Source organism: Anser brachyrhynchus (genome assembly GCF_964034855.1).
Source record: "Anser brachyrhynchus genome assembly, chromosome: 21".
Taxonomy (NCBI): domain Eukaryota; kingdom Metazoa; phylum Chordata; class Aves; order Anseriformes; family Anatidae; genus Anser; species Anser brachyrhynchus.
Window position 1 is genome coordinate 1,840,002 of NC_137714.1, and position 24,975 is coordinate 1,864,976.

The 24,975-nt window shown below is 53.3% G+C and overlaps 2 protein-coding genes across 2 annotated transcripts; both read right to left on the reverse strand.

The window, feature by feature from the left end:
• Positions 1–682: 682 nt before the first annotated feature.
• SDHB (succinate dehydrogenase complex iron sulfur subunit B) lies at positions 683–11,083 on the reverse strand (the record flags this gene model as incomplete). The annotated part of the gene is made up of 8 exons (XM_080564220.1): positions 683–905; positions 2,885–3,007; positions 3,215–3,316; positions 5,565–5,681; positions 5,996–6,132; positions 8,190–8,275; positions 9,562–9,689; positions 10,751–11,083. The coding sequence occupies 8 exons, from the start codon at positions 11,081–11,083 to the stop codon at positions 828–830; spliced, it is 1,104 nt and encodes a 367-aa protein (XP_080420346.1). The 3' UTR covers positions 683–827.
• Positions 11,084–11,347: 264 nt separating this feature from the next.
• Positions 11,348–24,261, reverse strand: LOC308181241 (protein-arginine deiminase type-2-like). The gene is made up of 16 exons (XM_080564217.1): positions 21,999–24,261; positions 20,404–20,587; positions 20,245–20,314; positions 20,057–20,118; positions 19,831–19,948; positions 19,137–19,262; positions 18,192–18,370; positions 17,917–18,020; positions 17,654–17,765; positions 17,481–17,588; positions 14,945–15,096; positions 14,532–14,676; positions 13,383–13,476; positions 12,378–12,463; positions 12,061–12,189; positions 11,348–11,588 (listed from the first exon to the last, which is right to left on the reverse strand). Exons 1-16 carry the CDS (start codon positions 22,088–22,090, stop codon positions 11,355–11,357), a joined length of 1,995 nt encoding a protein of 664 aa, XP_080420343.1. The 5' UTR covers positions 22,091–24,261; the 3' UTR covers positions 11,348–11,354.
• Between the last annotated feature and the right edge of the window lie 714 nt (positions 24,262–24,975).

The window sequence follows — 24,975 nt, forward strand, 5'->3', positions numbered from 1 at the left end:
TCTCAAGCCTGAGAAATCTGGAGCTTAGAACCACTTGTGCTAAAGCAGAGGAAAGAAAAAGCATCAACACCATTTCATGCTCTGATAAATCTTAGCTATTTTAGGACGTAGAAAAAAATAAGCTTCTCAACAGGGCCATGTCAAGACAGCTCATTTCCAGTGATTTCACTGGGATCCCCCCCCCCCCCACAACAGCATTGCTGTAAGGAATCTCAGGAAGGACACAAAGACCTTACCAGTGCCAGTTGCCACTGCCACCAGTATTTTGCCCCACACCTGCACCCTCCGAGCACCAGGGCCTTGCTTTGCTCCATATCAAGGAGCCCAGGTAGAGACTTCAGAACAGAGTGAGATTCTTCCAACACCTCCCCCTGTTCCCAGCCACTGCCCTTGTTTTCTCCTTGCTCATCACCACAACGCTCACTGCTTACAGGTCTCCCTGAACACTCTGTTCACCGTGAAGATATAGGGTGAAGCTGATTACAGAAATCTCTCTATTTATCTCTGCTGTGGGGCCACTTTCTAAATCACATCCCACAGCAGAGTCTCAGAGGCGACCGCAGCCTCTGATACACTCAGAAATGCAAACCAGAAAGGTCTGGGATTCTCAACGACAAGCTTACCCACTTGCCCAAGAAGCAGAGGCATTGGTTCAGTATTGTTAGTAAAGCAGGAACTCTTATTTCTTCTTTACAGTATTTATTGTACGTGCAAGCCTATGGAAAAAAAAAATCAAAATTCCCACTGGAGACTTCTCTTGCTCAACCAGGCAAAAATTACTTTCAGGTAAAGCATGTCCGTGTTACACTTCCAGTTAGGAAACAGCATTATGCAGTGGCTGCCTTCTCTTTGTAAGTTGCCATCATCTTCTTGATCTCAGCAATTGCTTTGCCAGGGTTCAAACCCTAAAAAGAGAAAGTTCCTGGTGAGTTTAGAAATCAGCAAGTTAGAGTATCCTCCCCCACCTTGCCTCAACCCAAGTCACCATAAACTCACAGATACACTGCTACTCATAAAAACAGCTGGCAGAGGAGGTGCTCAGCACCCATTTTTTAAAAAGTTGGAGCCCAGCCCAGCATTGCAGTTCAAGTGCTGGCAGCATACAGGATACCGAGGGCAGGCTGGGCACTGCAGCACGCGGAGCCCCCTGGGATAAGGCATGCTGATGCAGGTTCGCTGCACTCCAGCCTCGATGCACAAGGGAAGAGCATCCAGCCCGGGGTCAGACTGGCACTGCTCCAGCTGGGAACGGGCACAGCTCGGGGCTCACCTCCTCTACCTGGAGGCTGAGCCAGAAGCGCTTGAAGAAAAATGCTCTTGACTATAGGGGACTGGTTTTAGTCAGCACTGCAAGGATCAGAGATAAGAGTAAGTGGCTGAGTGATAGGAACTCTGAAGTTGAAGCAGGACTGAATTCAAGACTTCTAAGGGTATTATGGGATGACCTCTGGAGGCAGGAAACTGCTTGACAGCGATGGTACAAGAAATGTGGTTTTTCCTGACCTGAAACAAAAAAAGCTGTATATTTGAGGACACTAGGGGAAGTGGGCAAGAATACCAAATCACAAGATGAAAACGTTCCTTGTGCAAAAGGCAACTATGTCTTCCAAAACAAGGTTTTTCTGTGAAACAGACATATGTCATGTCGCAGAGGCCCTTAATCCTGCGGCAGCGCTAGCAAACCAAGCATGCCTAATCCCAAAACGAGAGTGGGGGATCACAACCACCCTGCTATATCGTTGCAGGACAGCAGCAGCACTACGAGACAAAGCATGAACAGGAAATTACCCTGGTGCATAGCTCACCATGCAGTCCTACGGAGCTGATCGAGACAACAGCCAGGATTACAGCTTGTGAGGGGAAACGTGTTATTAACCATAAACGTATCTCTTAATTGACAGACCAAGCCCCACTGTGCTATTTCCCTACACTAGGTACAGCCAGATCTTCAGATTGAACCTTCACCTTTATCTGAACTACGGCTGACACCAGATCACAATAAGCCACCCTAGACAAAAGGGGGATTATCTGTAGTCAGTGAATCACGTTAAATACACAGAAGCGGCAGGCAGCGCTCCTGACAAACACTTGTCAGTCCAGATCTCAAGCACCTTATTTTTCCACATCCGTGACCCACTCATACATTTGCCTTCATATTACTTCACAGCTTGAGAAGAATTTTGCTTTACCATCAGGTGCAAGCAACATCTGACTAGAATACAACATGGCTAGCAGGAAAATGAAACTTGATTATCTGCCCAACCACAGGCCCAAAGTCATCGCAAGATGAGGAAGAAGCATACTCTGATTTGGGAAAGCCTGCTCAGTTCTCAACTGAAATACCAGACAGCACAGACTTTCTGGGAAATGCCCTTACAGCAGGATGTCAGCATAAAACATGTCCCCCAAAGGCGTTGAAAACTTGCCATAATCTTCTGCGTTACGCAAGTTGCACAATACATCAGGGAACAGCTGCTGCTGTTGGTGTGTAAGCTAGCACCGTGCTGGGGTTAAGCGTATTCCTCGCAAGGCTAACATCACCGATCAGACTACACAGAGGACAAACTTCCCTGTACCGTTTCTGGCAGTGTCCCTGGCATAATCATGTTACAGTCACAATCCTACATCTTGGAAACAGAGAGGTTCTCAGCAGCACAAGTAAGAGATGTTCCTGTGAAGTCTAACACAAACTTTGCCACATCCTCTTGTACAGTCACTGTCACAAGCACAACTGCTGGTAACTCACTGTTTTAAAAGGCGAAAGAAACAAGCCAAGGAGAGCTCAAGGGAAACAAGAAGTGGACATTTTCCTACCAGTTTGAAACAGGGTGCTTGGAAATAAGCCAGCAATCCCCGAAGGGACATATGCTAGAAGAACACATACCTTTGGGCAAGTTCTTGTGCAATTCATGATAGTGTGACAACGGTAGAGAGAAAACGGGTCTTGAAGTTGTGCCAGGCGTTCCTCTGTGTAGTCATCTCTGGAGTCAATCATCCAGCGATAGGCCTGAAAGTCAGTGTCATTTGACACACCAAATGATTCTTCAAGGTGAAGTAACCAGCGTGGTATTTTAAAAGCAACACCTAACTCAGGAATTCTGGTCCAAGAGCTGGACTACGTCATGCTGTCCCACTTGTGCTCGCAGATATTTGTAGGGCTTTTAGATGAGGAGTCCCTCAGCACTGCCATGGGACACACGGGCTCTGTCCTTACCTGCATCAGTACCGCAGGACCCAAGTACTTGTCCCCGTTCCACCAGTAACTGGGACAGCTGGTGCTGCAGCAGGCACACAGGATGCACTCGTAGAGTCCGTCCTGCACACAGACGGAAGACCACAGTCAAGCCACTCCAGAAAAAACATGAAGAAGCCTTTTTTGTTTTTAAAGAGGGGATTTACACAAGCACATGCTTCCCTCACCACTTTCCTCTCTAGTGGCCCAATGCAATCCTGCGACTCGGAAAACCTTACGCTGAAGAACTGCTGCTGGCAGAAAGCAAATCCTACACACGGGTCCTTTGAAACAAGAGGCACACAATCCTCCACCCTTGGCCCCTATAATAATCTATGGTGGTTTTTGTTTTGGTTTTGTTTTGTGACAATCGGAGAAAAAAGTAAAAACTGAGGAAAGAAGTGAAAATCGACTGATTTGCCTTGCTTCCAGCCCATCCCAGTGAGCGGCCAAAGAACAGAACACACACACAACCAATTAGCAACTCAAGGCCATGTTACACAACCAAAACCCACCGAGGAGCCCAGGGGAGAAGCGACGAGCTCATCACCTAGCATGTATGTTGAGGGGATCCCCAATCACTTTGGCCATCGTGTCCTTTCTACAGGGCTGAAGGCCTTTTTATTTTGGGTACTGAAGAAATGAAAGGTAGATGTACGTGGAAGTACCACTGGGCAGAAAAGTCTCCAAAGTCTTATCTCAACCAATTCCCCAACCTAGAAGAGTCCAGTCTGGCTTAAACTATGTATCTGAAAGTTGATTTTAGGACAAGAGTCTCACTAAGTTTAGTTTAAAGAGACACACAACGCCAGAAGCTCCTGAGAACTTGTAGCAAATCTACTGCACTGTAAGGGCTGCTCCAGTACACTTCGGGACTTGACAAAACTAGTTAGGTCACAGTTACCTTTTGCTCTAAATTTGTCTCATTTTTAATTGTAACATCGCAAATGATTGATGATTTGAAGAACAAGGTGAGAGTTTTTTGGCTGCCTTTGTGTCCAACAGTTTCTTGACCGCACAAGCTGTTCCCAAAGCAAGAGAAACTTAAGTGATGAGAAAAATCAACTTTACTAGTGGTGAGAAAGATTCACACACAGCTCCTGCAGGTACTTGTAGGTTTGCTTATTTCTCCTTCAATGAGAAGATGACTTCAAAGATGCCGCTTTACAAAAAGCGTGGGAGAATCCCTTTAGTTGTTACATATGCCATCAGATAACATTATGAAGCAGTGCAGAAAAACTAACTGCTTCCCTTGGATAGAAGCTATTTGAAACTAAAATCCTGTTGCTAAGACTTCACAGCACTAGCTGCACGGTGCTACTGACATTCTGGGCACATGACAAGTCCGTGCATCGGATGCTAACTTCACAGCACACACACATAATGGGAAACTTTTACAGATCACTGCAGAGAATTAGGCTGCAGCTCATGTGTTTCCATGAAACCCCCTTGAATCAGCCTTCCTCTCTGTTGCTCATATTCACCCCTTTTACCACTTGCCAAAATCTACGCTGCCTGCCCACTCTGAGCCTCCTCAGTGACAGCGCCGCAGCAGCGATCACAGCAGAGCATTGACAGGCCGAGCTTCAAACTGCCGAGCGAAGGATCCATCAAGAGAGGCCAGAGACAAAAGAGAAATCGCTGATTTAACAATACTTACTGCAGCAGCCAAGGAAATCCAGACAATAACTCACCTGCGCTACAAGCTCTTTTTAAAATGCTATTTACCCCCACCTCTTCAGATGGTTCCTCAGACCCCCCTCAGCTTTGTGCAGAAGCTTTGAACCGAGAACACCAAGTTCCCAGAACACCCCTGAAAATAACGCGGCACTCAGGACAGACATCCGAAGACTCTCACCAACATCACGCGTCTCCACATCTGAACAGGTTTAGCTTTTGCCATTAGTTTCAGGGCTGTAAAACCCAGCAAGTAATGACAAGACAGCACTGCTTAGCATGCTGCAGCTAGGTAACGCAGACAGTGCTGAGCTTGACGGCCTACATCCTGGCATAAGCTGCAGCGTCTGATCTCCGCTGGAATATTACAAGCCTCTACCCTTCACAATGTTTTTACAAACACACAAGTTTCGCAGCACAGGCAGTGGAAATGAGGTCAGAGTCCTCAGCACAACTGTGTTCTGCATTTCATTAGCAAATGTTACCCCTAGCAATGCAGACATGCCATGACACTGCATTTCAGGGACCACATTCCACCCACATCAGGCTTTGTACTAGACAGCTTTGTCATTAAAGGAACTAGAAACTACTGTATGTTAACATTTAACCCTGCTCTTATCTGGAAGGGATTTCAATGGTAGAAAAGAAGGGTAACCAGTTTCTGACGGTCTTCTATGGACTGCAGGTACTGCTCCTTGCCCTGTTTCGACTCATCCTTCTTCTTCAGGTAAGGCTCAATGGATTTATACTGTGCATAGAAGTTACTCAAGTCCTAGAAGCCAAAAGGCAAAAAGATCACATTTATTAAGTGGGACTGATATCTGCGAGACGGAACATCTGCTATCATTCAAACAGAAGGTGTTTTATACCTCAACCTGCCGCATTCCTCCTAACGAGGTGAGATTTAGTCACCACTGGTAAGCAGACCCACCCAAGCCAGAGAGCATCAGCAGGAGCTGAGACGTGAGTTGTGGGATGTGATCTTGCTGCCATCTCCCAGCATTATCCCTCCTAATCCAACCCGAACGCCACGCCGCCTGGGATGGTGTCACTCTTGGTCACAAGCTGAAGAGGGCAGATACTCACCGGAACAAGATCCTTCACCACATACATGTGGGGGAGAGGGTAGATTTTAGTGATCTTGCCGAGATCAGGGTCGATTCTTTTGGTGCAGGCCAGGGTGTTTCCACCTGCAATGTTCATAGCACAAGAGCCACAGATGCCTAAGTGGGAGAACAGAACAAAGCATTAGATGTTTACTCTCTTATCCCACTTGAGAAAGATCCTCTTGGCCCCAAACTTGCCCCTGGCTTGTCTTCCACTCTGCTGTCATTAAGGAACTCTGTACGTGACAAGGAAAACGCCAGAAGTTGCCATTGAGCCAAACACGTTGCTATTCAAACAAAGAATAAACGCTGGAGTTGCTTTCATTAATGTCTATACACATTCTCAGCGATGAGCTTCCTTCCACAGCAAACCAAGTGGCTCAGAGAGTTCGTCACTTCGCATCACACATCAGCTGTACGTGCTGCTTCGGGTGGGGAAAACATTCAGCTTTGCTCCCAAGTTCGAAACGCGGGCCTGATGCGGGGCAGCTAACGCTGGGACTGTAACACAGGAGGCAGCTGCAGCCCCCACCAGCCCTCCAGTTATGGTCAAAAGCATCCCTAAAGGTCAGGAGCACAAAAATAAGCGCCCACGGCAGAAGTTGCTTTCTGTAGCAGGCTGTAGTCGTGCCATACACCGCTTTCATTAACTCCTAAAGGTGAGAGGACAGACACTCACAGAACAAACGGCATATAAATAGCTTAACAAATGGATTAAGTGACACTGCTCGTGATCTCTCGGTAATACAAGGAACAGATGTAGCCCAGGAAAGGGCAAGGTTTACAAGAAAAAACATTGCAGAACTGTCACAGATCCTGCTCAGGTCAGGAGCGAGCTCTGGCATCCAAATCAGACCGATGCCTAAGACATTGCCATCGAAAGACAGCAAGCGCTGAAGGGCGTAACTAATTTCAGAGGATTTGACACGCATCGGTTGACGTGAGTCAGGGAAACGCCACCGCTCCTCGCGCTGAGCGAGCCAGCCCTCCGCGGCCCCCGGGGCACTGGCAACCTTGCCCTCACTGCCAGGCAAAGACTGGCAATGGAACGAGGCTGTTCCCACCACAAGAGAAACAGTTACAAGTATTTCTCAGTCCACCTGAGACGGAACCAAGACAACTGGAGACTGCAGACGTGGGCCCACAAACACGTGATCAGATTTTTTTTTTTCCCCCTATGGCAGAAAAGGAGAAGACCAAACCAGCCCAGCTTGAAAAATCCATCTTCAGATTCTCAAAGAGAACTAGTCAGTGCAATTCTGTCCAGCTGCTCAGGAACCGTGCCTGCTATCTAAACATCAGGCACTGAGAACAACCACACTGGATAAAATCCCTCTGCCTGCTATGCAGATCCTACAGGAAACGGCTGCACTGAGGTATACTTTTCACTCAGACCTGCGTCCATACATCTGTAGGCATCAGACAATTAGGCCTAAATTTCCAGTACTTGCAAACCCTCCCCATTAAATCAAAAGTCCTTCCATAAAGGCATCCTCCCTTCCTGCGTTTCCACCACCATCTTAAGCTCAGCATACCAACGTCACCCACGAATTCGGATTTTTTTCCCCCAGGGAAGAACGTCACCCGGACTGGTGAGTTTGAGTGCAGTTAAACAAATACGCAGATCTGTACCTGCCTGAGAACCAGCCGGGAACTCTGCTGTGGAAAACCACCAGATGGCCCTTTCCTCAATCGTTCAGCTTAGTCAAAGGGCCAAAAAAGATTCCCGGAGCTATTCCTAGAAGTCACTCACACTCTTCCAGTTACACCCCTGGTTATTCCCTCAGCAGCACCACACGAAGCAGCCCCTTACATTTCACTCCCGTTTGCCGCCTCTTTCCCCTCAATTCTGCTGTCGTAACCTCTCTTGCTACATCTCCCTACGCAGCCTGTCACTGGAGGGCAGCAAGATGAACAAGATTAGGACAGAAACAGGAATGACCGGGGCTAAGCACGCTGCCTGTAGCTCGGCGTTGTGTGATTACAGCCTGCAAACGCGAGCTCTAACTTCACTGCTTGATTCGCTGAGGTATTTCATGGGCAACATCTGGGAGAGAAGAGTGGTACGCTGCGGTCTGCCCCGAAGTTCCCCACTGGTTACACACACACCGTCAGCATCAGCTTTTATTTGGACAACAAACAGTCAGGTTAGCAGTCTTAAACACCTTCCTTACCTTCCCTACACGATCTGCGGAAGGTCAGCGTGGAGTCCAACTCGTTTTTAATCTTGATCAGAGCATCGAGGACCATGGGCCCACATCTACGGCAGAAAAACTCAGTGAACCTGTGTAATTTCCCCCAGCCTCACTGCTTTATCTCCAGCACCAACTCAGAGGCACCGAAAAGGACTTTCATCTCAGACACAGTTAAATACGCACTTTGTTTTGCCAGTCCCAGGCACCAAGATAGAGATCGCTTGATCAGCAGCGTAACCCACCCGCCTCGGCACACCGGCTCACCCCGGGGTCAGAGTGGGCCAGGAGCCACTTATTTCGCTGATGCCCACGAGATTTGGCTCGGCTGGAGAGGGTTCAGCCAGCACAGCTGGAAACAACGTGCGGCTCTACCCCTTCTCGCCTCTTAAGTCAGGTTTTGACAAGTCTGCCTGTCCTCATTAGTCACAAGAGGCGCTACTGCATGCAAAAGCAAACAGGACCTCTGTAGTGTTATGTACGGCAGGCAACACCCAGAAATGATTAACTGGTGCAAGCCGAAGCAGCAAAGTTCGATTTCGCCGTCACGCGGTGCTCGAGCAGAGCTGCGTGGCTGAACGCTTCAGAAAGGGCCTGAGGTGAATTCCTCCAGCAAGAGCGCGGCAGCAGCTGAAGGAAGTCAAGGCACGTGTGCCCCTGCAAAGGTTTCCACAGCGCAGGGCAGACTGCACCCTTCGGTGGGATCATGGAGGAGCACAAGCTTTCTGGGCGTAACTACACCGGAGCGCGCAAGCTAGGAGTTCTACGTGAGCAGCCAGCTAGAAGTAATTAAGCGAGAGGAGACAATAAAACTCCCACCTTATCTCCAAGGTCTGGGACTATGAGCTACGCTTAAAACTGCTTCCTTTTGGAACACGCCCCCAAACTGGCCGTATAAATACAGCTCATGAGAGCCATGAACACGTTGAAGACTTCAACACCCATCAGGGACAAAGGTGAAACCTCCCAAGAGTCACAAAACGAAGCGACCGTTTGATTGAGATGCTGGCATCCACGAGACACTTTTATTTGTCACAGCTGGCACCAAGGGGTGGGGTGGGGTGGGGGACAGCAATCCCACCTGGTCATGGGCAGGTTTGATTTATTACGGAATAACACCGGGCCTCTCCCGCGCTGCGTAACGCGGCCGAGGCGCCGCCTCCCTGACTGCTCTAACGTGGTTTTAACGATCCCCGAAGCCTAATGAGACTTCTGACACCTTCAGCCGTCAACTCCGTGCCCTCTCCAGCACCCTGCGTTATCGCCTGTCAGATAACGTGCGTGCACACGTGGCCCCAGCGCACCTGCCCGCCGGGGAAGCTGAGCAGCCCTCTCCCTAATGGGGTGCACTCACTTATTCAAATCCACTTCGTACGTCTGCATGCGGGGCTTGTCCCCAGGCTTGTCGGGATCCCATCGGTAGATGGAAAACTTCTTGATGCGTGGCGCGGCCGCAGCAGCCGTCTGGGCTCCCCGACAGATCTGCACGTAAACAGCAGCACAGAGCCCCTTAGGTCCCTCTGGGCGGCTTTCAGCCAGCACCAAAACGTCTCGAGGCTGTGCGCTTCGGGGCGAGAGCCGCAGGACCCATCGCTGGCTTTGCGTTCGGGCACGCGTGCAGGAAACCCTCCCAAGGATGCGCCAGCGCGGCGCGCCTTGGCACAGGCGGCCACCTCTGTCCTGGGGCTCCCTCCTCTTATAAGAACCAGGGGGAACGATCCCGAAACTGAAGGGCGACCCTGAGGGCTGTACCGGCCCCCCAGCTGCCCTAAGAACCTCCCAGCCTTGTCCCTCCCCTGCTCTGGACCACGGGGCTCCCTCCTCCCAGCGCTCCCCCAGGAGCTCCTCTCCCCTGCAGGCCCCCTGCCCCAGCTCCCCTCTCCCCAGTTCGCCCCGCAGGCCGCACCTTCACTGCTCCTATCCCTGTGCCCACCCCTTTACTATCCCCTTCTGGATCCTCTGCATCCCTCAGCCTGTCTCCCCCTTAGAACCCTCCCCATCCCCCTTCCCAGCCCTCCTCGCCCCCAGACCCTCCCCAGCACCCCTCACACACCCAGACCCACTTACCCTGCTCCCACCTGCCCCGAGCCCTGTTCCCATCCTTCGCTGTATCCGGCACCCCTCTTCCAGCCCCCCAACTTTCCCCCAGATCCCTCCAGCCCCCCCAGACCCCTCTACCTCCCTCCTACCCCCCCAGATCCCTCCGCCCCCTTCCTGGCCCCCCAAACCCCTCCGCACCCCCCTCCTGCCCCCCCCGACCTCTCTGCCCCCCTCCTGTCCCCCCCAGACCCCTCCTGCCTCCCTCCTGCCCCCCCAAAACCCTCTGCGTCCCTCCTGCCCCCCTCCGATCCCTCTGCCCCCCACCTGCTGCCCCAGACTCCTCCTGCCCCCCCAGACCCCTCTGCACCCCTCCTGCCCCCTCCAGCTCCCCCCCGCCCCTCCCACTCCCTCCCCACCTCCCTCCCTGCACCCCGCGGCCCCCGCCCGCTGCCGGGCCCCGCCGCCCGTCTCCCCGCAGCCCCGGGGCGGCCCCGGCCCCTCACCAGCCTGGGCCCGGCCCGCAGGAGCCGCCCGGGGACGCCGCGCCTCAAGGAGACTCCCACCACGGCCGCCGCCATCTTGGCGCTCCGCACTTCCGCCCCGCCCCAGAAGCGGAAGAAGCCACCCGCGCCGCCAAAGAGCGCGGCCCTGAGAAGAAGGGAGGTAGGAGGGGTGGTGCTGGCCGCCATCTTGGGTGTGGCGGCGGCCCGTGGGGAGGCGCCATGTTGAGTGTGGCGTGCCCTGGGGCACAAGGGAATACGGTGGGCCAGCTCTCCCCGTTCCCCCTTTTTGGGGATTGGCAGACGAGTACGTCCCTCCTCGTCCTGAATCCCCATCCTTATTCTTTTTTTTTTTTTTTTTTTTTTTTCTGGTAGAGAAGGTGCCAAAGCCTCAGCACTGGGCCAGGCAAAATGGTGGGTGCCAAGGGGCCAAAATGGCTCCCCTGCCTCAGCGTCTCCCCGAGCGCTCTCCTGTGCTTCTCTCACTGTTATCCCCGCCGTTTTGTCACGATCCACCTCATTTCCCACAGCAAATTTATTAGTTAACTGAAATGAAAACAACACACGCCAAAAAAGGCGGCCACGGGCCTGGGAGGTGGCAGCGTGGCTACGGTGTGGCATGCCACCAGCAGAAGGCAAAGGGCCGGCGTTGGACGTTGGTGCCGCAGCGCACCTCCCCGAGCCTCCCGTGGTAGGAGGCGACGTCCTCGAGGAAGTGGCACCGCAGACCCAATGGCTCCAGGAGGCTGCGGACGTGGTGCTCCAGGCAGCATTCGCCACCCACCACTGGACCGAAGGGCTTGGGGATGCCCAGGTCCTTGGCCAGGATGAGCATGGGGACCTGTGGGGTGACACAGGGGGCTTTAGGGGTGCCCAGCAGCCACCCCAGCTGATAAGTCAAAGGAAAGCAGTTGGTGATCCCCCCAAAATTGAGTTACGGCTGTTACTTTCTGTAGCCTCCCTTCCCTCAGGAAATCCAGCACTGTTTCCTCTCTGTTTTTTTTTTTATATTTAAACCTTGCCATTTCACCACTTTGAAAGGTTTTCACCTCAAAGCTGTTCAGGTTAACCCAACTATGAGCAACGTGCATCAGAGACACAGTTACAGCCAACCTTTGCTGTTGACCAACCTTAGTCAACCTGCAGAGCCTGGATGGAGGTATTTTCCCTTTCTGGGCAGGAAAACACTATGCTTTTTTGGACATCCTTAAGGATGGGAGGATCATGGTCATGGGCCTAGCTATTTTTCCTCTCCACAGCTCAAAACACACAGGCACTGACTGGAGAACGCGAGGAGCAGGGACACCTCTCACCATGTTGGGGAAGTACGGCATGGCCTTGCCTTGCTTGTCAAGCTTGAAGAGCGCTGGCAGGTCGATGATGTCCTCCTCTGTCAAGCCCAGCTCCTTCTTGAGGATGTCCCTGTTCCAGTCAATGCAGCGCTAGAGGGAGAGGAGAAGAAGGGATTGGGGGGACGGGCAGGCAAGCAAGGTTCCCCCAAGCGGCCTTGTGGACACTCTCATGCAGGAGGAGAACATGCCAAAATGCAACACCTCCTTTGAAAGTTCATGCCACCCTGGGGCCGTTATCACAAGAAATATTGGTTACCATCAGAAATATCAGCTGTTACCTGAACGTACTGATTCTGCTGCACCATAATGTTGTTGGAAAGGACCTTGTTAATGGTCACTCGTTTCGTGTCCATCCCCGAATACCCTACAAATGCAAACCCCGATGGGTGAAATGAAGCGATGCCTTCAGAAGCCTGGCTTAAGATGGGGCACAGATATGGAAAAGTTCCCCAAAATCCCAATTTGCCGAGCTTGGATTAAGGTTTTGGGTTGAGGCTGCTGGGAATCCCATTTCTTAGCTTACTGGGAAACCAAGCAAGAGGGAAACCTCTGACTATTTCGCAATATCTTCACCTGACCTGGAGAGAATTGGAAAGTTTGTATCATCCATCCTCCTGACGATAAAGCTAATAGGATAATAGTTTCTGTGCTGTCCCAATTCCCAGCTCCATAAAATCAGAGGTATCCCCTCCACAGAAGCCACCTTTTGTTTTGCGACGTTCGGATCCTAGGCAGATAGCACAGGCGCAGAGGGCCCTGTGGTGGCATGGATGTCCTTTCCCGACTTCAATGCAGACAGATGAATTTTATCCCAAACAAAACCTCAATCAGAGGCTGCCCAAACTGGCTGCCAGTCCAGAGTGACTGAAATGTCATTGGGGTGACGTGAGACCCCCCAGCTGTGTCACTCTCCACTGGAGCTGGTATTTACAGAGATGCTCCATCCCGCCCCGCCAGCATCCCCTCCGGGCAGAGGGCTTTATCCCTCACATCCCACTCGCTTTCCCAAAATAGGGCTCGAGGGTGGGCAGGCATCCTGCCTCAAGGACAAGCATGCCAGTCCCTCTTGCCAGCCTTGAAGGGCAACGGTTTGGGAAAATGTCCCCTTCCCTGTGTCCCCAACACCCGCATGTCACTTCAGGCATGTCGGGCGCTGCCGCCCTCAGGCTGCCTCACCCTACATCAAAGCTCAGCCTTTATTTTAGGGACAGGGATCAGCACGCTTCCACCCACCCCAGCGGGGATTTGCACAATTCCCCCCGGGTTGCCTGCTGCCCCCTTGCCTTTGAACATGGTGGCTTCGCCCTGGCCCTCCTTCTGCTTCTCCCGAAAGAGCCTGTAGCACGCCGTGGGGCTGGCCATCAGCATCCGAAATCTCTGGGACAGGTGGGAGGGAGAACGGTCACTGAAAGGGGCTTATCCAAAACCATTGCATTCATACCCCTCCCTGGGGAAGCTGCCCTTGGAGGCTCGTTTCTGGCCTTTTGCAGAGAAAATTGAGGTTAAATTCTGAAACGCAGAGGTCTTTGCTGTTATTTAATGCAGTGCTAATAAAATGTACCTGAAGGAGGGTGGTTTACTGCTGTTGTTGTTGAAGGGAAATACCAAGGGGTCAAATGCTGCTGGCGCTGCCCCAGGCGGGAGGGATGGGGCGGGGGGGGGGGGGGGGGCAACTGCAGCCTGGATGCAGCGGGGTCCAATCCTGCCCCCCCCCGGCGGGGTACATAATCCCTGGGGAAGGCAGGGGGAGTGCTGCTGCTGGCTGGGTTGGTACTTCAACTTCTGGGGGGATTTTTTTGGTCTCCAGGCTGGTGTCACAAGGCAGGGGGAAGTCAGGGAGGATGGAGCAAGTGCTGTGATGCCTCAGGAGCAGGCAGAAAAAACAGCATTAAGCTGTTCCCGTGCCATTAGGGGAATCACGAGTGTACAGTCTGAGCCCTATGTGTGTCCCAGCTTGCTCCGGTCTTGGCGATCCCTTCTACAGGGGCTTAGCACAACCTAATGGAGGCAAAAGGAGGGTTCCTGGTGTGCGTGTGTGTAACGACTCCTTTTCTGAACCATCCTGCCAAGGGTTTTCCCCAGAGGGAACAGTCTACGGCTCAGAAGCTCTCTCTTTCCTGTGTCTTTTTTTTTTTTTTTTTTTTTTCCTATTTCCAGCCCATCTGGGAGATGCTGAGCAGCAGCGAGCCCTGGCCAGCTCCTATGAGTCTACCTTTGCAGGCATCTTTTTCCCCCCTCTCTTGGTGTTGACAACAGCTAAGAAAATCCCTTCCTGTGTTCAGAGTACTTCTTCTAGGGGCACGGGAGAGAAGCCAAGCAAGCACCAGCTGGGGCTGTCAAGGAAACGAGCTTTGGGATTTTCCCTAGAGCTGACCCAATGGGATTAGCTTCCCCGAAGAGAAACCGCAGAGCAGCAGAAGGTTTCAGGGTACCTTTGTATCGGGGCTGGGCACAAAAGTGACAAACTCGTTGACGTGGCCCGTGGCCAGCCAGTCGGAGTAGAGCTCCACGGGAGCCTGCACTTGCTGGGCGAAGAGGAAATCCCGCACCACTCTGGTCATCCTCCTCCCTGCGGGTCTGGGGGCAAAACGACCCCCGAGAGGGGGAGTAGGAGGAGTAAATATTTATCCATCGCTGTATGCGTGCACATAGATTGCAACCGAGGTGGAGGAAAGGTGGGAGGGAGGAAATGGGAAGGCGGAGATGGAGCAATGGGGTTGGGTGCACCCACTCCATAGAGAGGACAAAATTTGGCTAATGAAGGTGCTTAATGTGATTTTTGATGGTATTTAGGGGCACCTGTGGTTCCTTTGCATCCCGAAGGGGTACTTTTCCCATCTCTTACGTGGGGAAGCTGCTGCCGATGAGGATCCTCCCCAGGGGGAACTCCTTCCCTGCCACAGTGACGGGAGGGCTGACCTCCAGGTTGCCGAAGGAGTCGAGGCTGGAGACGGCCTCAAAGAGAGGCTCTCTGCTCACGTAGCCGAAATCAGGGCCCTGCAAAAAGAGAAACTGCTGTGAGCGTTGCCGTGAGTCCGTCCGTGCCCTTATTCCTCCCGCTGGGCCTGGATCTGCTCTGGTGGGTAAAAATAGCAAGGATGGGGGAAGAGGAAGAGGCAGCCCTGAAGGCAAAGCAGGAAGATGAAAGTCTCCAGGGCATCCGGGCTCAGCAATAAATGGTGAATGCCAGAAGCAGAGTTGGAGTATGGAGTCCAGGAGTGATCTCTGCTATCTCGCAGCTGCTTTTTAAGTGTCCACGTTAAGCTAATTAGTTTCTGGGGCAGCCCCGAAGCGGAGTTTCTGGATGGCTGGAGTGGAGCAGGGTGAGCTGTGGCCCTCGAGGGTAAATCCTCCCCAGGCATAAGAACCACCTGGAGGGCTGGGCTTCACTTAAATCCCATCTAAGCCTGATTTTCAGGATTGAATATATCTGGGATTTGAGGTGTTGGGAGATTAACCCTTGGTGCCATGTCTGGGATACGCTGAGCGAGAGATTGTAATGCTAAAAACAAGGTGAAAATAGCACTGGGGGCACAAATCCTGCTTGTCCTTGCTCTCTGCTTCAGGTCGCTGTGGGTTTGGAGCTCAGGGCTGCGCAGCCCCTCAGACAGAATCCGATATCTGCTGTTTTTCATTAAATCTCAATCACTTATTAGTGTCGGGTTTCCTTGGGGGCAAACCATGGGAGTGCTTCGATTAAGACAGGTTTCCTGCCGGCTGTCTCCTGATTCACTCGGACGGGCACGGCGGTGTTTGCAGTAAGTGGATATGTCCTCGACGTGCTGCTCTGTCCGCACCCAACCTGCGTCGCCCGCTGAAGGCACTGAGCCATCCCGCTGCCTCGGCTTCACGCAGGTGCAAACCCCTCGGCGTTGCCCCGGGGGAACAGAAACGCAGCGGGGAGGCGGGATGCAGTTACAGGCGAAAATGCACGGTTTGGGAAAAACAAGCAAGAAGACCCAAAGGCGTGCGGTTATCATCTAGGAGGCGCTTAGAAAAAAAAAATAAAATGAAAAAATCAAGGGTGTTCGGAGAAGCTGGGAGCTGCAGCAGGGATTGAGCACGAAACACCTGCTCCTACCCATTCCAGTCTAATAAACAACAGGGCCAGTAGAGGCTCAGCTGTCTGAGCACTGGTTCGTCCCAGGTTTGTGGGCAGCATCCGAGCCCTATCAGTTCCAGGTGGATTTTGAGGGGCTAATTCCCTGTGGTTTCCTTTTTCCCTGGTGCAGGGTCCCAGGGGCTTAGGGCTTGGCTGGGTGAGAGGAGGACGCACGCTGCCTTTGGCTGCGTGGTCCTAGCTGGAAAATGAGATTGGAAAGATAGGGCTGGGGATTAGGGGAGGCTTGAAAGCAGAAATTGGTGTATAGCATGTTAGCAGCTCCAGAGGCTGAAATTGCTCCTCTAAATACGAAGCAGTTCCTAAAGAGGGCTGGTAGGAGCCCAGCTTATTCGCAAAGGAGAGGATCAGCACAGTATTCCCATCCTGCGTGATAAACCCGGGACTGCATGCACTGCCGGCATGAGGTGCGATGTATTTCAATGCTTTTTTAAAGTGAGGAACCTTCCCCAAACTGGCATGCAGAAAAAAAAAAAAAAAAAAAAAAAAAAGGAAGCGAGCTGCCAAAATGCTGCTGGGGAGCAGAGCAGGGCTGGGCGTACGGGGCAGGGTTCGGTGGCTCCCCAGGGCTGTCCTGCCCTTCCTGCATGGTGAGATCTCAAAGGGATCACTCAAAACGTCATTTTTTCCACACTTGTCTTTGCGGGACTCTCCCGAAATGCCCTGGTCAGGGCCACTGCTCTCCCAGCGCTTGCTTCGCGTGCCCTGCCCTTCGCCTTGGCAGCCAAGCCCCGTGGGGAGGATTTTGGCAGCCGTCTGTGCCTTGCTGTCTTTCGAGCAAGTAAATCGACTCCTCTCACACGTTCCTTTCCTCCGCTGAGACTTCTCGTTTCGCAATGGGGAAACTTAAGAGCTAGGATGTGGTTTAGCGGTGGGGCTCGCTAGGACAGGTCGGTGGCTGGACGTGATGGTCTTGAAGGTCTTTTCCAGCCTGAATGATTCTGTGGCTGCTCAGGTATTTGGGGTGAAGGAACGCACCCCTTGGCCGGAGCCCTCTGCTCCCGGGGTCCGAGCTCCCCCCCCTGCCCTCTCACCCAGCCCCTTCAGGGTGGGGGCTTCCCTGGCAGCGGGGCACGGACCTGTCCCTGATCCGTGCTCAGGGGGCGAGGCTCTTGGTGTCGGGGTGGTTTCTCCATGCGGAGGGACGAAGCAGCGCTACACTCCTCTCTTTCAGGCAATTCGTTATGGTGCATGTGGGGTAGAAGAGGTCAAGCACAACCCCCTGCTCCCAGGGCAATGCCGGCGACTGCCCTGCTCTTACCAGCAGCTCCTTGATGGGGGATTGCTCCAGCCCTCTGTCCTGGGGGGAGTCCAGCACCACCGGGAAGCTTTTGTGGGGGGCCTGGGTGTAGCCGAACTCAATCTCATCCTAAAGCAGGAAGAAAAGCACATCAGGGAAGGCAGGCTGTGCCCCCCACCCCGGTGCCCACCTACCTGCATCCAGCGGTCGCCGCGGTTGATGTAGCCGAAGCAAACCTTCAGGTCGCAGCCGGCCTTGTTGACGAGGTTCTTGACCTCCTTGACGAAGAGGTAGTTGTCCTTCATGCTGGGAGAGCGGGTGGTGGGAGGGAAGGGATGGAGGGCTGCTGGAGGATGGGTGTCTGGCCCAGGCACTCTGTCCATCTCCCCCCCCGGCTCGGTGACCCCATGGGGCCAATGCCGATTTGGCCGTGGAGGTCTCGTCCCTCAGCCCTTACCTGCAGACGAAGACGTTCACCGGTGCCAGCGTGTTGGGGGTCATGATCCACGGTGCCACCCTGAACACCACCGTGTCAGTGAAAATCGGCGTGTGGGGGATGCCCTGGGGGAGGCGAGCAGAAATCAGGGCCCTTCCACTCCCCATTTACCCCTATCGCCCCAAATACGCCCCCTGACATTGGTTTGGGGGTAAGCTAGAGGTCTGTTCTCCATCCCTGTGCCCCCTTGGGCTGTCGCAGCCTTCCCTCTGCCCCCCTCCCCAGAGCCCCCCGACCTCAGCCAGGGTCTCCAGGAGGCTGACGTGGATGGAGACCAGCCCGGGAAAGGAGTCGTCGGGAAAGCGCAGCCCCTCGACGAAGAAGTTGAGCTCGGCGGCTCCGCCAGCGTGCTGCACGGTGTGGCACAGCTTCCTCCGGCCCAGCACGTGGACGTAGCGCTGCCCGAAGAAAGGGTCTGCGAGGACCGAAAGGAGAAGGTGGGTGATTTCCGAAAAGGTGTGGTGGTTTCTAAGCTGTTCTGCTCGTGCACAAGGAGTTTCCACCACCGCCCTGTGCCAAAGCTTCACCTCTGCTGGTGGAGGAAGCTTCATCTGGCAGAACGACCTTAAAGCAGCTCAGGTGCTTGCAATTTTGCATTTGTGCACGAGACTGGTGGGCAAAATGTCTGAGAGCCTTTACTTGGATGGAAACAGCATTGCAAAGATGTTTCCACAAGGTTTCTGCCCTGGAAGCCCCTCAGACCGCCCATGCGATAGCAATGCCACAAATCCCTGCGCTGATGGATTTAATCCCATGTTTAAATGTGCTTAATGGCACGTTTCTGGGCTGGATGAGTCCCAGGGATTAAACCACGGTATCCACAGCAGGGAAGAAGGAAGGGAAAACGTGTCTTAGAGCATGTTGCCTGGTGCAGGAAGCATCAGGGTGTCAGGACACCTGTGTTTGTTTTTATTTTTTACTGCTGCTTTGCTGGATGACCTTGGATAAATGGCTTCACCACACTGCGCCTCTGCTTGTGTGTCTCAAGTTTTCCAACTGATAAAAGACGTAAGGCTGGAAAAATTTGGGGAAGGGACGGTGAGGGCACAACGTGCTTTAGAAGCACAGTTTGAGGAGCATGGAGAGGATGAGGTCGGGATGGGAAGACAAGAGCTTGAGATCACAAAAGCCTCATGAACTGGGAGAAGGGGCGGAGGAGGCAGCGATGGGGAAGGACTTACTCTGCACGTGAAAGACCCCAACTTTGTCGGCATCAGAGACGGGAACGTAGAGCACGATTTCATACCCCCGCGGCAGATGCTGTGGCCCTTCAGTCCTCAACACCATCCGAGACATATCCAGCAAATCTGGGGTGCGGGCGAGAACAAACCTGGGTGCGAGCTCTGCCAGCTTGTGCGCTCCTGCCCTGCGCCAAGCAGCGTGCTCTTTCCTTGTAACCAGCCTTGGCATGCATGCTGGAAAAACAGCCTGCGGTCCTGCTAGCAAGGCCTGTGGCTTGTGCTTTGAAACATTTTTTTTTTTTTTTCCCCTGGCACAGCCGGTCCCTGGCCTCAAAAAGCCGATGGGCACTGGCTTGGCGTGGTTTGGTTTTCCAGGAACAGGCGGGTATTCCTGGCTGCCGGCCGTGCGCCTGGCCCCAAGCATCCCTCGGCCAAGCCCTGCCGTCAGCGGCACCTCCGCTGTTTTTTTGGCTGTGCTTTGTGCCCCTGCTTGACCTTGGGGCGATAATTAAAACAAAATACGAGGACAGGAGCGTGATCCCGCATGGGGAGCTTACTCAGCAGCTCAGCTGAGTCAGAGCAGAGAGCAGCCAATTCCCAAGCAAGCCTTCATGCCTGAAAAGATTAAAGAGGGGGGGAATAACAGCATTTCTGCTTATTTTTTGAAGCGGAGCTGGGCTTGGGACTGCATTACCTTCTTTGCTGAACACCCTTTCGTCATCGCAGTCTGGCGCGGGACTCAAGGGGCTCTCCCTGTCGCAGCTGACCAGCAGGATGGCCCCGTGTCCCTCGGGTCCCCATGTCCAGCTGGCCTGAAACGCCACGCTGGGGCTTAGCGAGGGGATGGGGACGCGGCAGCTGGGATGCGCTGGGCTCCTGCAAGCCCAAGGACTACCCATGCAGGGAAGGGGCAGGGTTACCTTGTTGGGATTGTTCTTTTCCACCACGCCATCCCGATCTGCATCGACGTCCAGGGAGAGCCCTGGAGGGCAAACCCCACTGTCAGCCCGGGATAGGGTGGGTTGGGTGTGCGCACGTGTCCCCCCCGACCTGGCAAACCTGTCCCCTGCTCAGAGGGGTGCTGCATCGCAGGAGCCTCCCTACTCACCGATGCCGGTGAGGAAGACCCCAGCTTGATCGATGGGCTGTCCTCCCTCCGCGTAAAAGCTGACGATTACCTGGAGATACCCAAATCCGTCTGCTTGGGGAAGGATGCTCTCCATCCCCAGCCAGGAGGGGGTCCGGTGCCCAGCACCCCGATTTTTACCTTGTTATCGTTGACCTCGGTGCTGGCCCGGCTCATGCTGAACCTCAGGACCATCCCCTCGTCCAGCGGCCACCGCATCCCGCTGGGTGCTGACCCCACCTCGGCTCGGCCCCGCGCCGCCACCTCCACGCTCACCCCCTCCGTGTGCTTCACCCCGAAGGTGACCGCCCCGGCTGAGGCCGCCCTGCAAGCAACGCGCTCTGTTTTCAGAGGTCTGCGCATCCGGCACCCAAAAACCACCAATTCCCATTACGATTCGGCTCTCCACCCAAAACACAGGCTGGCGTCTCCATGCTCACCACTGCCTCTTTTCTACCTTTCCTCACTGCCTGGGAATGTTTGAGGTGCCTTTTTTTTTCTTTTTTTTTTTTTTTTCCTTTTTTTAGGACAGAACATGCTCTTGTAGCAAAATGGGTCTATTTAGTAGCAATCAGTGCAGATTGCCATTAACTCTAATTACAGCCAAAGCGTTTGGTGCCACTGGAACCAAACTTCGTTTGCACTTCGGCTGAGAAATCTGCGTTATTTGCCAACTGAGGCAAACCCAGCATTTCCCAGCTCAGTGTAGCAGCATGCCAGCTGAGCTGGAGGATTTTACCACGGGAAACTCTCATTTTTGGGGTGATTTCATTCAATCCCAAAGCATCGCTCCCAGTCCAAAGTGCTTTTCCTGAGCTGCTCTGTGCATCCCCTTTGCCTCTCCTGTCCTTAATTTCCCCATCTATCCAAGGTTATTATTTTTGGGTCGCTTACAGCTCCCAAAATCCAGGCTCCCTTTGAGCACTGACACCCGAGCGCCCGTGCTGGATCACCATTACAGCATCATTTATTGGGTTTCTGAGTGAGGGCAGCACTGCTGAGCATCGGGGGAAGAGGAAATCTGAGCGCCTGCCTGCTGCTGCCTGGGCATTTCTGAAATTGCTCAATTCTGTTTAATTATGCATGCAAAACTGGTTTGGTTTCTGGGCTTCAGTAATCCCACTGGGAAGAGATTTGACCCGGAGAGAAGCCAGATGCACTGTTTGGCTGGAGTATTGAGGGCAAGATTTGCAAAAGCAGCTGGGTGAGCGCTGGGATGAGCCATGAAAGGAGCACATAACCTTTTTTTCTTTTTTTTTTTTCTTTCAATTATCTTGAAGGGTAGCGTTAGGCTTGTTTTAGAGGTACAGGGGCAGTATTGTGGGGCTTGCAGGCTTTCTGAGGACACAGATTGTCACCAGATCTTGCTTTCCTCCCCTCTCCCAGCTGCATCACCTCCTTTGCTGTCTGTGCCCATGGCTCCTGCTCGAAATGCCCCGTCCCTACTCATCCCTCTGTTCTCCAGCAATTTTCTGAAATAGCACTGCATCTGTTGACCGCAGGTGGACCAGACTCATCGCCTTTGCAGACCCAGGGTACGTATGTCATGCAACAACCGATGCTTGAAACTTGCCCGGGACTTGTGCAGATTTGCAAAGCCCGGGGAGGATTTGTGCCGATGAATTGCATCAAATCCTAGAGCTGGGGCTTTTGGGGAACAGAAGGACAAATGAGGAGGGAAACGTGCATGGGGAGAAACAGGTTGAGGAGCAGGTAGGGTTTCACATCCCACTCACCCGTGGACATCGATGGCAAGCTGGGTGCCCAGCACGCACAGCGCCTGGATGCGGCTCCCGTGCTGCAGCCGCAGCGTGCGTTCCCCCGGCATCTCGCTGCCTGGACGCCCCGACGCTGGGCGCGCACCCTTCTGCCTGCTGCAGGAGCTTCTTCCTCCCCTCGCCTTCCTCTTCCTCAGCCAGCCCCACGGCAAATCAATCCACCTTCAGAGCTCGCAAAGTCTGTGATGATGACTGTGCGGCCCCCACCCCGGTTTGGAGGGAGGGGGCGGTTGGATTGGACCCTCCAAAACCCCAGGAAAATGATCTGGGGAGGGAGGGAAGGGATGGAGAGGGAGGGCGGCTGGCCCGGTGCCCACCCTGTCCCAGCCCCATGCAAGCAGCTCCCCCAGCTGTCCCCAACCCCGCTCCCTCCAGCATCTCCCCAGACTGTGATGAGCAGCTCAGTGGGGAGGAGGATGCAAGAGAACCTCAGAGGTGTTTTTTGCAGTGATTTTGGATTCCCCTGGCGTTTGCAACCCTCTCCTCCTCCTGTGCCCCTTTTCTGCTCTCTAGGGAAAACCTCTGCCTGCCTGGGGAGGAACAAATCAAATTTCCCAGCCCTCGGGCTAGAGCAGGAGGCTCCTCGCTTCCCTGCTTGCTTTCAGCTCGCTTCCCTTTGCCTCCGTGCACGCCGGCATGGGGAAAGCCGTGATGGTTGTGCACGGCCGGCGCCCCACTTGGCGCCACGGCAAGGCGCACTGGGAGCCAGCTCTGCCCACGCGGGCGTTTGCATTATTTATTAGCGCCGAGCTGAATATTCATGTTGGAAACCAAACTTCTGCCCCAGATTTTGGAATAACCTGCTGCAAGCAATTAAAGAGCGAGGAGCAGAAATGTTCAGTTTGATCTTCCCTGTTTGTATCCCTTTTGGGCTTTTCTTTTGAGCTTTCTCCTCTCTCCGTGACCAGGGCAGAGGAAATGAGCTCAAACCCAGTTTCCCATCTGAAGCGGATCCCTTTTTTTTTTTTTTTTTTTCCCTGTGACCTGAGCAAACAAGAGTGAAGACTTTGTATTGCTGAGCAGATTGGGAACATACACCAAAAAAAAGGCAGAAAAAGGGGCAGTTAGGGGGCATTTTGCACATGCAAAAATGAGGTTTGTGGCAAGAGGGAGATTTTATTGAAGGCTGTAGATGTGCTCTCCCAAGAGTATAAGAAGTTATAAACACTTTGCTGTCAGGCTGTGCTGTTGTGGTCAGAGCAGCACTGCTGCTGTGCATGGCCAGCCCGGGGGGGTGCATTAAGGGACCCCCGGTTTGGGTGCCCCAACCTGAGCTGAGCTGCCAGCAGCTGGAAGAGGCTCCCTCTTCTGAAAAGCATCGTGGTTTTACCCTCACCTATTCGACTCCAGTCTATTCAAACCACCAGCAGTAAGAAACACCAGTGAAAGAGGAGCCAGAAAGAGAAATAATTGGGAAAAGAAAACCAGAGCCACATGGTGTTTGCACAAGCAGGCTCCATTCACCAGCTCTGCGCCATGTGAGACTTCCCTTTTTTTTCCCCAAAGCGTCCCTTCCCTGCAGGCAACACGTGGACTGGGACGGCCTCGGCTCCTTGTGCTCTCCTGGGACCCTGTGCTGGAGACAGAGGTGTAAAATCCCTGTTTTAGAAGAAAACAAGCAAAGCAGCTTTTCTAATACCGTTTTCACTTCCCAATTCCTTTACCCGAAGATTTAGTATTTTATTTGTCAGCAAGGAAAAGAAATGCTGCTTAAATCCTTCTTATGAAGAAAACAACCCCAACTGCCTCCCATCTTGCAGAAGGACCCCAGGGTCACCCCATCAGTTGGGGCTTTTCAAGTCAGCAGGAGTATTTCTAGATGCTCGTGGTTTTTCTTGGGTGGCTCTGGCTTGGGCTTGGTGCACCAGCATGGGACCTTGCAGCAACATAAAAGATGGGAAAGTCCTGGACGGGGCAAAAAGAGAGGAGGGTGGCTGGGTTGCAGGCAGGGGCTGATTTCCCAGTGGGAGGTGGATGCTGCCACACTGGTTCTTGTCTTTGAGGGATCAGTTGGAAAGAGGCTGGGGTCTTTCCAAGCTTCCTGGAGTCTTTGGAACCCAAGTAGCGTCTTTACTAGGCTTTTGGGGTCTTCGCAAGCCTGCCGGTGTCTTTGGAAACAGGGCAGGGTCTTTGCAAGGCTTTGGGATTCTTTGAAAGCCTTCTCGGGTCTTTTCAAGGTTCCCAGGGTCTTTGCAAGACTTTGGGGGTCTTTGCAAGCTGTGTGGGATCTTTCAAAGCCTCCTGTGGTCTTTACAAGCTGTGTGGAATCTTCGGAAACCATGCAGAGTCTTTGCAAGTTTTCTGGGCTCTTTGCAAGTTTTCTGGGTTCTTTGCAAGACTTTGGGGATCTTTGCAATTTTCTGGGGGTCTTTGCAAGTCTCTGGGGGGGGCTTGAAAGTCTTAGGGGTTTTTTGCAAGTTTCTTGGGATCTTTGGAAACCATGCAGAGTCTTTGGAAGTCTCCACGGATCTTTGGAAGGCTTTAGGATTCTTTGCAAGCTGTGGGGCTTCTTTGCAAGCCTGCTGTGGTCTTTGCAATCTTACTGCAGCCTTTGTAAGAATCACGGAGTCTTTCCAAACATTGCAAACAGCTTTGCAAGCCTCCTGGGTCTTTGCAAACCTCTTGGGGCTGGGAGAAGACAGGCTCGAGACGCTGCCCAGCATCAGCCCTGCCACACTCCTTGAATTAGAGAGGACGTGGCAGCGGTGAGTGAGCCTTGAAGTGCCAGAGCCACTGTGGTGATGCCAGCAGCAGGGAGAACACCAAGTCCTTCCTGCAGAGGCTTCTGCAAAGTGCCTGCCTATTGCAATGCCTCCATTTGGGGAGGAAGGAGCGGGGCAAGCTCTGCAAAGAGGTGACCGTACCCGCATCCCGTGGGGGGACAAGCGCGAGGACCTGCCTGTCCCCATTGCACAAGAGGCACTGGAAGCTCACA